General features: G+C 64.6%; 1 protein-coding gene across 6 annotated transcripts in view; it reads right to left on the minus strand.

The window, feature by feature from the left end:
* Positions 1-13,756, minus strand: part of DCTN1 (dynactin subunit 1) — a 68,148-nt gene that overhangs the window by 18,944 nt on the left and 35,448 nt on the right. For 3 of the 6 annotated variants that reach the window (XM_080344147.1, XM_080344146.1, XM_080344142.1), the window contains exons 5-10: positions 10,494-10,514; positions 8,095-8,283; positions 6,075-6,110; positions 4,247-4,444; positions 2,009-2,213; positions 925-1,003 (exon numbers count right to left, since the gene is read on the minus strand). In XM_080344147.1, coding sequence (XP_080200273.1) covers positions 925-1,003; positions 2,009-2,213; positions 4,247-4,444; positions 6,075-6,110; positions 8,095-8,283; positions 10,494-10,514 — 728 coding nt within the window. The remainder of the gene's footprint in view (positions 1-924; positions 1,004-2,008; positions 2,214-4,246; positions 4,445-6,074; positions 6,111-8,094; positions 8,284-10,493; positions 10,515-13,756) is intronic. The other 3 variants (XM_080344143.1, XM_080344144.1, XM_080344145.1) reach the window with 3 other exon arrangements.

Below are 13,756 nucleotides of genomic sequence, written 5' to 3' on the forward strand. Positions count from 1 at the left end.
GAGCAGAGAGCACGAGCGGCGCTGGGAAAGAGCTCGGGAGCAGAGAGCACGAGCGGCGCTGGGGAAGAGCTCGGGAGCAGAGAGCACGAGCAGCGCTGGGAAAGAGCTCGGGAGCAGAGAGCACGAGCAGCACTGAGGAAGAGCTCGGCAGCAGAGAGCACGAGCAGCGCTGGGAAAGAGCTCGGGAGCAGAGAGCACGAGCGGCACTGAGGAAGAGCTCGGGAGCAGAGAGCACGAGCGGCACTGGGGAAGAGCTCGGGAGCAGAGAGCACGAGCAGCGCTGGGAAAGAGCTCGGGAGCAGAGAGCACGAGCGGCGCTGGGGAAGAGCTCGGGAGCAGAGAGCACGAGCAGCGCTGGGGAAGCTGTGGCCGCCCGGGGAGCAGCGCTGGCTGTGTGAGCACCGAGGCCGCGAGTGACAGCCCCAAACAGCCCAGGGATGTGAGTTCTGGAGCTCCTCACGTTCCGACCTCCGCCCCCCACATCGTATGGACACTGTAGCTCCCAAGGATTACTGCCAGACACCTCTCCCGTTTGTCATTTTGTGTGATTGTCACACGCTGCCATGGTGAAATACACTGTTTTGCAATGGGGTCCATGTTTCAAAACACGCTGTATCTGGATGGGAGCCCTGACACAGACGGCGCTCAGAGCGGGACAGCGGGGCTCTCGTGGGACAGAACCAGCCCGGGGAGCACACAGCTCTGGGGAACAACCAGCTCGGGGAGCACCCAGCTCTGGGGAGCACCCAGCTCTGGGGAACAACCAGCCCGGGGAGCACCCAGCCCGGGGAGCACCCAGTCCGGGGGAACATCCAGCCCGGGGAGCACCCAGCCCGGGGAGCACCCAGTTCTGGGGAGCACCCAGTCCGGGGGAACACCCAGCCCGGGGAGCACCCAGCCCGGGGAGCACCAGTGCTCTCGTACCTCACCAGAGCCTCCTTGAGCCTCGCGTTCTGCTCCTCCAGCTGCTTCACCTGGTAACTGGAGGCGGCCCCGTCCGAGCCTGCGGCAGAAAGGACACGTTGTTCCGCCTGCGCAGCCACAGCAGTGGCTGCCGGAGCCCGTTCCCGCACCGCCGGGACGGGGCAGACGTGCAGGACAGCCGAGGGGAATACGTCGGGCCCTCTGCAGCCAAGCTAAAGCCAAGCCTTGTGCTCAACACGGGCGTTCACGGGCTGAGATTCCCCAGCGGCACCAGAGCCAGCTGTGCAGATGAGGAACCTCCACAGCGACCCGGGGACCATCGCGGGCAGCCAGCGGGTCACAGCACAGCCACACGGCGCTGGAGACCAAGAGCTCCCAGCTCCTGACCCTCCCGCTCAGTGACACAAACGCCGACCGAGGCCACTGCTCCCCGCAGCCGTTTCCCGCCCCGGCAGCTCCTCCTGCCCCGCGTCTGCCGCAGCCCCCTGCCTGCGGCTCGGGGCTGGTTACCAGCTGTGTGCCGGCACTGGTGTTCACAGACCGGTTCCTTTCCTGCTGGCTGTGATTTCTAAAGCTCACCCTGAATCACGAGAGCCAGGAGACCCCAGGGAACCCAAACAAGGGCAACGTGCTGGTTCTGAGGCTGCTCAGCGCAAAGCTGCGAGGTGGGATCAGTAACAAAAGCTGCTGTGTTACCTCCCACATAAAGTGTGTCCCATCCTGCCTTTTGGGCTGGGATCCCCCAACCCCAGAGACAATGAGAAGTGTTAAAACGAAGGCTGAGCTTTTCCAAGCCCAGGACAGGGACACCTGTCCCCAGGGTCAGAAGCCTATGGCTCCATCTCGGCGCTCCCAGCGGGGCCGGGACCCAGAAGATGAAGCCGAACTGCCGCTGACTGCCCGGCTGTGACAGTGGCACCTGTGCCACCAGCGGGGCTGGGGACACGGCAGAAACCTCCCGCGGCTGTTGGGAACGGGGGAGGCGCAGCCTCAGCGCGCGCACCGCGAGAGCCAGCGCTGCCCACGGCAGGCGCCGCTCTGTCCCGCGAGGGGCTGCGGGGACCCCCAGCCGCCCCCTTCCCACCTTTCTCCTCGATCTCGTGCTTCAGGATCTCCAGGTCCATGGTGAGATATTCCACCTTCTCCTTCAGGGAGTCCACCTCCTGCTGCAGGGACTCGGCTCGCTCCTCGGCCATCTCCTTGTCCAGCGTGGCCATCTCGATGGCGTCGGCCGTGTCCGCCATCTCCTCCATGTAGTGCTCCTTGGCTTCCAGGGCATCCTTGGCCTCCTGCGGGGCACAGGGGTGAGACCGGCCCGGGGAGCGCGGGGCCGGCGGCGCACAGAGCCCTCGCGCCCCCAGCCAGGCCGGACCGCTCTGTCCTCCCAGGGGAGGCCCATGGGCAATGAACAGCCGCTCGCCGGGCCGAGCGGGGCCGCCCGCCCGCGCCGGTGCCGTCACCCTCCTCACAGCACAGCCCCGCAGGAAGCCGGCTGCAGGCCAGCACACGGACGTGAAGGCAGAAAATCCTTAGGCTTGCACTGGAGCAGACAATCAAACAAACCACGGGGGAAACAGAGCAGGAATCCTCCCGGGAAAGCCGGGCAGAGAGGCAGAGGCTGCTTTGCCAGCACGGCCGCGTCCCAGGAGCGGCAGGCGCGGGGACAAGAACCGGCCCCGGCCCTGGGGAGGCACAAGGGAAGATCCCACCTGCAGCGACACCTCGAACGACACCCAGGGGCTCAGCAGGAGCCGAGAGGCCACGGGAGAAATGAGAGACCTTCTCCTTAACGAGCCACACCACAGCTAATTAGCTGCAAAGCCCTGCGGCGTTCGCTGCCTCGTACCCGCAGCCCAGCGGGGCAGGAGCTCGGAGGGCGTTAGTTAAGGAGATGAGGTTTAACTAATCAAAGTCTGTGTTAGAAAGTCAGGACCAGGAGTCCCTGGGAAGTCAATGCAGAATGGAACCCAGGCCGGAGGGGCCAGGAGCGACACGGCGCCCAGGGCAGGGACGCGGTGCACAGGGAAGGACGCGGTGCGCAGGAAGGGACGTGGTACACAGGGCAGGGACGTGGTGCACAGGGAAGGACGCAGTGCGCAGGAAGGGACGTGGTACACAGGGCAGGGATGGGGTGCACAGGGAAGGACGCGGTGCACAGGGAAGGACGTGGCGCGCATGGAAGGGACGCGGTGCGCAGGAAGGGAGCCCCCCCGATGTCCCCATCCCAGAAGGGACAGGACCCGTGTGGCCGTGCTCCGGGGGGCTGGGACCCCCATAGAGTGGCTGCTCCAGGCCCAGCTGGAGCCGCACACATCCCTGGGGATGGAGACACCCAACAGCGCTGAGCGCCCTGCGCTGGTGACTGATCATCTCCACAGGAAAAGGGGGTTTCTTATGTTTAAAAGCAATTTCCTGTATTTCAGTTTGGACCCGTCTTTCCCCACTCTGGGTGGCACCACAGGAAGGATTGGGCCCCATCTTCTTTCCTTCCCCGTCAGGTGTTCACACCCCCGATGAGATCCCCGGCTCCCCGGGACACCTGCGCGCCCGTCACGGTGTCCCCGGCTCGGACGGGGCTCCCGAGCACCGCGGCCGTCCCAGCCCTGTCCAGCTCACTCAGCCCGGCTCCCAACAGAGTCCGTTCCCATGTCCTGGGAACCTCATGTCCGTCTGTCCAGCCCTCCAGGGATGGTGACTCCAGCACTGCCCTGGGCAGCCTGTTCAATGCCCCACAGCCCTTTGGGGAAGAAATTGTTCCCAGATCCAACCTCAACCTCCCCTGGCACAACGTGAGGCCGTTTCCTCTGCTCCTGGCGCTTGTCCCTTGTCTCGAACTTGCCAGTTCAAGACCTCCAGGTGTTCCGCTCCAGCTTGTGGAGGTGGGACGGGCAGTTTATTGGCAGGTGTGGAATGTGACCAGTGCCCCCCAGTGCTGGCAGATTAAACCAGGACACACGGCTGATGCCGCACGGGGACGCCCGTCCTGCCCGCCCGGTGTGCAATGTGCCCTCAGCCACCGCGCTCGCTGTCCCCAAATGTCCAAGGACATCACCTCTCCCCCCACCTTGCCTTACCCCGCCCGACACTGAGTGTTGCAGTGATGGAGGAATCGCCCCATGGACAGGTCAGACGTTCCCGGGCACAGAACAGCCACTCGTCAGGCCAGAGCCGGCATAGGCCCCGGTACGTACTAGAGACAAGTCGGGCCACCCACGGCTGGACGGCAGAATGGCCGCCGGTATCTCGCGCCCCCGCGCACGTCCAGCGGCGGCACCGGCCCCGCAGCCGCGTGTCCCTGCCAGCCCCGGCCCCCGGTTCGCACCTTCTTGGCCTCCTTGAGCCGCTTCTGCAGCTCGGCCTGCTGCTCCTGCATCTTGCTCTTCCACTCCTGCACCTGCTCCAGCTGGATCTTGTACTTCTCCAGCTCTTTGAGCTTCGCTTTGTCTTCATTTCGCTTTATCTTCAGAGTCTCCAATTTCTCCTCCAGGTCCCTGACTTGAGAGCGCAAGTTCTCCTCCTCCTGCAACACCAAGCCAAGAATGAGCACCGGGAGCAGCACGGCCTCTGGAGCGAGCTCGGGCACGCTGCTCGCCCCGCAGAGCCCGACCCAGCTGGCGTCCGGCATCGTCCCCGGGACGCTCCCAGAAGCGCCACTCTATGCTGGCAGCCACAGAGTCTGTTTGTTATTTCAATCTGTTGAATATCAATGTTCCTTGACACGCTGACATAAACCTTTTGGCCAACAAAAGGTCCTGAGCACGTTGGTTTTGACTTCACCAGCATCTGTGGATGCCTAAATCCTTTAAAGACAAAATAAATGCATAAACCCAGCACTAACAGGGCCGAGCTCCCCCCCAGTAACCCGCTGGTGCTCACAGCAGAGCAGTGACATGCAAGGAACACATTCTCGTGGTCAGAAACGGATCTTACAGAGAGGTGCTAACACACACCGTGCAGGAGGGTCAGTGGGGTGAGTAGTTAGTGTGTGATTCAGCAGCACAGGGACACACACGTGGGGCAATCCAGGAGCACGGGGACACACACACACACACACACACACACACACACACATGGGGCAATCCAGCAGCACAGACACACAGACACACGTGGGGCGATCCAGCAGCACGGACGCACACAGGGTAACCCTGTGCACCCAGACCAGCTCGCGCAGGCAGCCGGGACCTTGTCCGAGGCTTTTCCAGCCCACACCGTGGCCAGGCGGCTGTTGGGGGCTGGGCAGTCCCCGAGCTCACTCATCTGCTCCGGAGCCGCGGGGCCTCGTCCTGGAGCCAGCTCTGTGTGCACAGGCCCAGCGGGGAGGATCCCGGAGCAGCAGACCGGCCCAGGAGCTGCCCAGTGACCCCGCGGTGCAGCTGGGACCCGTCTGGGTGGAAAAGCCCCTCGAGATGACCAAGTTCAGCTGTTCCCCAGCCTGTCCCTGCCCCATGTCCTGAGAACCTCATGTCCGTCTGTCCAGCCCTCCAGGGCTGGTGACTCCAGCACTGCCCTGGGCAGCCTGTTCAATGCCCCACAGCCCTTTGGGGAAGAAATTGTTCCCACATCCAACCTCAACCTCCCCTGGTGCAACTTGGGGCCGTTTCCTCTGCTCCTGGCGCTTGTTCCTGGGGAGCAGAGCCCGACCCCCCTGGCTCCAAGCTCCTTTCAGGCAGTTCAGAGATCAGAAGGTCTCCCCTCAGCTCCTGTTCTCCAGCTGAACCCCCAGGTCCCTCAGCCGCTCCATCACACTTGTGCTCCAGCCCCTCACCAGCTCCGTTCCCTTCTCTCACTCGCTCCAGCACCTCAAGGGTTTCTTGGCGTGAGGGTTTCAGCCCAAAACCGGTGCATGGGGAAGGGACAGAGGGTCGGGATTCCCAAGCAGAGGCAAGCGCAGCCCCTGGGGTCACAGCCCGCGGCTGCCGGCCCGTGGCACAGGCCAGTCTGCTCCCAGGGCCACGGCACAGCCAGCGCCCCCAGCCGCGGCACCGCGCTCCTGTTCCTGTGCTGTCCCCGGAGCGCGGCCGCAGCGTCACCCCACAGCACGCAGCGCCACGGGCGCGGGGCACAGCCACACGTCACACGGGTTAGGTCACAGCGGAGCCCTCGGCTCCTGTTAGAGGTGACATGCACACCGGAGCCTCGGGCGCGGTCACCTGGCCGTCCTGCGGACGCTGCGCGGCCGGGCTGGGCTGCGGACAGAGATCAGCTTCAGCGCCGCCGGCCTGGCCCAGCGCCGTCCCGAGGCCTCCGCTCAAATCAGGCCGGCGGCTGCGCTCGCACTGAGCCCTACGCCACAACTTCCTGCACAGTCGGATTTTAATTGGAAATACTTGCCTTTCCACTGCCCCAGCTCAACTGGAAGATTATTTTATAAGAAATAATATTAATAATAAACCAACACTATCTCCTCTACTTCAGGACAAGGAAAAACCTCCCAGCCCGTGGAGAAGGGAAAACGGCGGTTCGTTCAGGGCAGTCTGTACACAGACACAGGAGCAGAGCGGTTGCTCCCGAGCTCTGGGGACCATCGGATCAGCCAGCCCCGGCACAGCCGGTGTCTGTGGTACAGAACAGACAGCTCTGGGGACCATCAGATCAGCCAGCCCTCAGTCCCCGGCACAGCCGGTGTCCGTGGTACAGAACAGACAGCTCTGGGGACCACTAGATCAGCCATCCCCGGCACAGCCGGTGTCCATGGTACAGAATAGACAGCTCTGGGGACCACTAGATCAGCCATCCCCGGCACAGCCGGTGTCCATGGTACAGAACAGACAGCTCTGGGGACCACTAGATCAGCCATCCCCGGCACAGCCGGTGTCCGTGGTACAGAACAGACAGCTCTGGGGACCACCAGACCAGCCAGCCCTGGCACAGCCGGTGTCCGTGGTACAGAACAGGAATGAGCCGCCCCATCACCACTGCCTCTGGAAAGCCCCGTGTCCCCTCAGAGAACGCCCGAGGCCCCAGCTCCTTCCTTCAGCACAGTGCGGTGCGGCGCCGCGGAGCCCGGGCTCCGGACCCGGACCTGCAGCCGCCTCCTCTGCCTGCAGCGCCCGAGGGAGCCCCGAGCGCCCCGCGCTCCTCCCTGCGCCCCCGAGAACTCTCCTGGGTCTGCGGGTGCCGCTGTGGCCAGAGCAGCTCCCAGGGCCGCGGGAACGCTGACACCAGCGCGGGGCACCGGCAAGGGCAGGGACGGGGACAGACCCGGGTCAGACAGGGACAGGGACAGACCCAGGTCAGACTGGAACAGGGACAGACCCGGGTCAGACAGGGACAGGGACAGACCCAGGTCAGACTGGAACAGGGACAGACCCGGGTCAGACAGGGACAGGGACAGACCCAGGTCAGACTGGAACAGGGACAGACCCGGGTCAGACAGGGACAGGGACAGACCCAGGTCAGGCAGGGACAGGGACAGACCCAGGTCGGGCAGGAACAGGGACAGACCCAGGTTGGGCAGGAGCCGGTGCTGGAGCCTCTGGCCAAAGCTGACATCACGACTCAGGTGACATTAAGGGATTTCCAAGTCCTGTGCCATGTCGAGCGGCACAGGAAAACCGCAGACTCCTCTGTGTCTCTGGACACACGGACAGCGCCGTTCTGCCACGGGCAGGGTGCCGGCACCGCTGCAGAACCGCCCCCTGCGCCCCGCCAGCTCTGCCCTGTGCCCCAAATCTTCAACAAGCTCTAATTCTAACTCATTAATACAATGCAGGCTGGAAGTAATTACAAACTATTTTGAAGATCAAAAGTGGAATAACTACGCTGATACAATTATTAGAAACACTCAAGTTTGGGAAACATTGGAGCTAAGGGGACGCCGGAGCGCTCCCGAGGCACCTCCACGGCCGCTTCCCATCCCAGCGCACCCAGCACCGGAGGGGACCCGGGTCAGGCCTCCCCTGGACTCACAGGGTCAGGCTCTGACCTGGAGCCGCCAGCCTCAGCTCCTGTTCTCCAGCTGAACCCCCAGGTCCCGCAGCCCGTGGTGCTGAAACCTGGCACGACCTGATGGCCGGCGGCACGAGCCCCGTGCAGCGAGCAGCACCAGCCTGAGAACCGCTCCTCCCTCTTCCTCCCCTCTCCTCCTCCTCCCAGTCCTGGCACAGGTTCTGTCTGTCCTGAGCAGCCCCGCCGCGGCAGAGCCGGCAGCTTACCCGCACCATGGCTCACCTTTGTGGGCGAGGGCACCGGCGGTGCCACCGGCGAGGCCAGGGCGGGCGTCGGGATGACCGGGGCCACCAGCGGGGTCTGGGCCGGCGTGCTGGGCTCACTGCTGCTCATCTCCCCGCCCGAGGCCGAGGCCGAGCCCGAGGGCCCGGCCGTGCCGCTGGACGCTGCCGAGCTGGGGGTCCGGGCGGGCTGCAAAACAGCACGGGCAGGAGACGGTCAGAGCGGCACGTGTGACGGGAGGCGGCGCTTCCCCGGCCGCCCCTCTCCCCGCGCTTCGCCACCGCGTTCTCCTGTCTCCGGCTGCTCCTCCCGCTCCCAGACTCGTGTTGCCAGCGCACACGAAACCCACAGGGACATTTCCCAGGTGCTCTGGGCTGCCACGGGCGCTCAGTACCAACCCGCGGTGACCGAGGGGAGCGGGGACTCTGGGCTGTCACGGGTGCTCAGTACCAACCCGCGGTGACCGAGGGGAGCGGGGACTCTGGGCTGCCACGGGTGCTCAGTACCAACCCGCGGTGACCGAGGGGAGCGGGGACTCTGGGCTGTCACGGGCACTCAGTACCAACCCACGGTGACCGAGGGGAGCGGGGACTCTGGGCTGCCACGGGTGCTCAGTACCAACCCGCGGTGACCGAGGGGAGCGGGGACTCTGGGCTGTCACGGGCACTCAGTACCAACCCACGGTGACCGAGGGAAGCCGGGACTGACCACAGAAGCCCGGGAGGGTCAGGCCAGACAGAGCCCTGTGTGGGCACAGAGCACAGGGACAGCAAGGACACCAGTGACACCAGGGACACCAGTGACACAGAGCATGGGGACAGCAGGGACAGCAGTGACACAGAGCAGGGTGACGGTGGGGACACCAGTGACACCAGTGACACAGAGCACAGGGACAGGACGGTGGGGACCCCGGGGGCAGCCAGCCCTGGTGGGACGCGGCGCCGGGCCCAGCCCCACGCCTGCCGGGGGCCGGGGGCGCTGGGATCTGCTGCTCCGGGGAGTCCAGCTCGGCCAAAGCCCAGAGAGTCGGCTGGCAGAGGGAAAGGTGACCCGGTGAAAGCAAACGCGGCTCCTGCCCCAGCTCTGGAACAGCGGGGCAGGGACAACGAGGGTCCTCAGGGGCGTCTGCAGAGGTTTTGGGGCTCCAGCTCCAGAGAAGAACGGACTCACAGATTTGTTTGGTTGGACAAGCCCCTCAAGCTCATCAAGTCCAACCATAACCCACCCTGTCCCTGCCCCATGTCCTCATGTCCATCTGTCCAGCCCTCCAGGGATGGTGACTCCAGCACTGCCCTGGGCAGCCCGTTCAATGCCCCACAGCCCTTTGGGCAAGAAATTGTTCCCAGATCCGAGCTCAACTCCAAAGCCCCTGTGACGGGAACAGGGAGGTTTCGCCCCATCCGCCCTCCACACCTGGAAACACAACAGGGCACATCTGGGGCTCAGCACCTGCAGGAGCCCGAGCCAGGTGCTGATGTGGCCCCTGTGTCACCAGCAGCTTGTTGGGGACACACTGGGCAGGCGCCCGAGGCGGCACCTCTGTCTGCAGATACGGGAGCTGGGGACAAAGCGCCGAATTTTAAGGGAACAAAAGGAGAATAGGAGAGAGCAGCAAGAGCTCCCTGGAGCCCAGGGCAAACCAGGGGAGCTTGGAGGAGGCACCTGCAGGGAGCACAGCTCCGACAGGCACCGCTGCTCGTCTGCCCCCCGACCCGCCTCTCCGGAGCAAACCCAGCGGTGCTCGCGCCGCGCCTGGAGCCTCTGGGGAGGCTGCAGGGGGACGCGATGCTGCAGAGGCAGCGGTGGGCTCTCCTCACGCCTGCTCACGCGGCCCCGGTGCCGGGGCGCCGGTTACATCACGTCTGCCAGCAAGGACTCCGACACCCGGCTGCTGGATCCGGCTGCCTGGGGCTCAATGAACCCGTTGCTGCCCTGGCCTGAGTCTCTTGCGCACGCCGGTGAAAAGCAAGCCCTCTCGCGGTGTCCCCTCACGGAGGAGAAATCACACCCCAAAACTCGGCTCCTGCAGACTGAGGGTTCATCTCCTGTGTTTGCTGACTGGGGAGCGGTTTGTGCTGGGACCAGTGCGGGGCTGGCTGACCAACAGACACCCAGCACCCCGCTGGGAGCACCCCAGGCGGCAGGGACGGCAGCGAGGGGCGACGAGGAGCGCCCGGGGCGCGGGGCAGGGGACACCGCAGGCACACTCCACCGAGTCCCAGCAGGGCTGGTCCAGCGGAACGCTGTGCCCACACGGGCTGTCCCCGGCGTCCCGGAGCGCACAGCACCCCCGGGAGCTCCCCCGGGCTCCACAAGGCTGGATGGACAAAGGCAGGTTGGCCAAGCACCCGGCACAGTCACCGCGCGGCCCCGCGCCGGGCCCGACCGCCGCTGCTCACCTTGGGCCGCCGGGCGCTGGTCTGCAGAGAGGAGAGATGCACAGGACAGAGGAGCAGAGGGACAGACCGGCAGAGGGACAGACCGGCAGCGGCGGGAGCGGCAGAGAGGGGAGAGGAGACAAAAGACAGCAGGGCAATTAGTGCGCGTCCGGAGCTCGTCAACCGCGCACCGGGGCCGCGCGGTGCAGAGCAGCTCCAGCCCAGCACACCGCTCCCACAGCCTGAACCCGACGGGGGTAGTTTTACTTTGTTTCCCCCTCCCCGGCCCATTTTTCAGGGAGCAGAGCGTCACCAGAGCAGCTGTGCATGGAGATGCCGGAGCCCCCGGGCTCTATTGCTCTTTAGTCATCAAACTCGCAGGGACGACATGGAGCTTCTCCTCCAGCGCTTCCAAGTTCTCGTTTCTGGACACGGATCCATGCACGGAGGTGGAGGGGAACACGGCGCCGTGCGCACCGCAGCAGAACCGCCCCGCGAGGCTGGGGGGCCGGGTCCCCACCGCGTCCTCATCGCACCCACATCCACTCACAAAGCTCGGCCATCCGCGGCTGGTGGAACTGCGGCCGGGGTGACGCTGGCAGCGGGACAGGCTGGGAGCTGCAGGGACGTCTGCTCTGCGGCCTGGGGACACGGGGGCAGCTCGCAGAGCTTCTCACGTTCTGCTTCGGGTTTTGTTCTATTACCTGATCCACAGCTTAAGTGCCCGAGAGCAGGACCGATCGATAAATAAGTGCCCGAGAGCAGGACCGATCGATAAAGATGCTGCCATCCGACACCCCCCGAGGGCGCAGCGCGAGCGAGACGTGGCCAGGCAGAGCCCGGCAGCGACGCTCGGCCCCTGCGCGGCCGCGGCAAACCCACCGGCATGGGCTCAGCACCGCTGCCACGGCACCGCTGTCACTGCCACGGTACCGCTGCCACCACCACACCCACCGGGATGGGCTCAGCACCGCTGCCACAACATCGCTGCCACAGCATCGCTGCCACCGCCACAGCATCACTGCCACAGCATCGCTGTCACTGCCACACCCACCAGAATGGGCTCAGCACTGTTGCCACAACATTGCTACCACCACCACAGCATCGCTGCCACCGCCACAGCATCGCTGCCACCACCACAGCATCGCTGCCACCACCACACCCACTGGGATGGGCTCAGCACCGCTGCCACAGCACCGCTGTCACAGCACCACTGACACTGCCACAGCATCGCTGCCACAGCATCGCTGTCACCACCACAGCATCGCTGTCACCGCCACACCCACCAGGAGGGGCTCAACACTGCTGCCACAGCACCGCTGTCACAGCACCGCTGCCACTGCCACAGCACTGCTGTCACAGCGCCGCTGCCAGTGCCACAGCCCCGAGACGGGCCCAGCACCGCTGTCACCGCCATTGCAGCTGATGTTCAGGTGCAAACATCCGTTCCCACCCGAGGCCTCGGCAAACCACCCGAGAGATCCTGCAGATACTCAAACAAACAAACAAAAATATATCTATACATTACAACTGGACAGCTTCAAAACAGCTCAGTACCTACTGTATTATTTGGGCTTGACCCTATTTTGCTCACGTCCGGCCTTGTCCAAAAGGCCGCGCTCAACAGGAGCCCTTTCCAGCCCTGAGGGGGCACTCTCGGCTTCCAGAGCGTCTCCTGCTCGGCCAAGTGTGCCAGGAAGATGTAACGGCAACGGCAAAAGCTCAAAACCCCCAGGGAGCCGCGGGGCTGGTGCCGGAGCAGCCCAGCGCCTCTCACACGGCTGCGGAACAGAGATCACGCTGAGCACCACACAGCTGAAGACACCTCTGGAACCCCCTCCCTGGGGCACGAGCGGCCGTGGGGTTTCACACCCGCCAATGTCCCTGCGCTGGGAACAGCTCCGTGTCTGTGATTGGAAACAGCTCCGTGTCTGCGACTGGGAACAGCTCCATGTCTGTGATTGGAAACAGCTCCATGTCTGCGCTGAGAATGGCTTCACGTCTGCGCTGGAAACAGCTCCATGTCTGCACTGGGAAATGGCTCCAGGGAAACAGCTCCGTGTCTGTGCTGGGAATGGCTCCATGTCTGCACTGGGAAATGGCTCCAGGGAAACAGCTCCGTGTCTGCGCTGGGAATGGCTCCATGTCTGCGCTGGGAACGGCTCCATGTCTGCATTGGGAACGGCTCCATGTCTGCGCTGGGAACGGCTCCATGTCTGTGCTGGGAAATGGCTCCGTGTCTGCGCTGGGAACGGCTCCGTGTCTGTGCTGGGAAATGGCTCCATGTCTGCATTGGGAACGGCTCCATGTCTGCGCTGGGAAATGGCTCCGTGTCTGCGCTGGGAACAGCTCCGTGTCTGCACTGGGAACAGCTCCGTGTCTGCGCTGGGAACAGCTCCATGTCTGCGCTGGGAAACAGCTCCATGTCTGTGCTGGGAAATGGCTCCATGTCTGCACTGGGAACGGCTCCGTGTCTGTGCTGGGAATGGCTCCATGTCTGCGCTGGGAAATGCTCAAGCAGCTGCCGTGGAGCCCTCCCTGGCTGGGCACGGTGGGGAGACACGGAGCATCTTCCCGACTACAACGTCACCAAACCCTTCAGCCGCAGGCCAAGCCTCCCGGTCACCCTGCGTGACGGCTGCGGGGAACGGCAGCGGCTGCTCTGCTTGGTGGCTCCTTCGGTGTCCTGTGCAAGGCCCTTCGGGTCCCTCTCCATGTAAAGACCAGGACGAGCCGAAGTGCCGGCTGCGAGATCCCCGAGCGGCTCCTCGTGCAGGGACACAGACGTGCTGGCGCCAGGGCAGGAACAGGGTTCTGCCATCCACGCTCCACGCGGGTCACAGCAGCGCAGCCGCCAGCGGGGCGCTCGGGAACCTGCGACAGCAGCTGCTGCCCTTCCAGCCCTGGGTGCGGGGTCCAGCCCATCGGGAGACACGGGGAGCAGCACCCCACAGGAGACACGGGGAGCAGCACCCCGCTGGGAGATCTCCAGGACCCCACACCAGCTCTCCAGGACCCCGTGACAAGGTCCCCAGGGCCGCAGCCCCGCAGCTGTCCCGACCCCTCGCCACAGCTCTGGGCGGCGCCGGCAGCGGCAGCAGCAGCTCTGCCCAGAGCGCACGCCCCAACCTCAGCCGGGCTGCAGCGCCCGCAGCAGCTCCATCCCAAACCTCAGGGCCCCTGGGACCTCCGACCACCCGGCTGGGGACGTTCATATTTCATCTGGCCGTGCTGAACTCTGCTGCGTAACGTTGCTCCATCAATATTTAATGACATTATACAAC

Source organism: Nesoenas mayeri, assembly GCF_963082525.1.
Source record: "Nesoenas mayeri genome assembly, chromosome: 4".
Classification (NCBI taxonomy): domain Eukaryota; kingdom Metazoa; phylum Chordata; class Aves; order Columbiformes; family Columbidae; genus Nesoenas; species Nesoenas mayeri.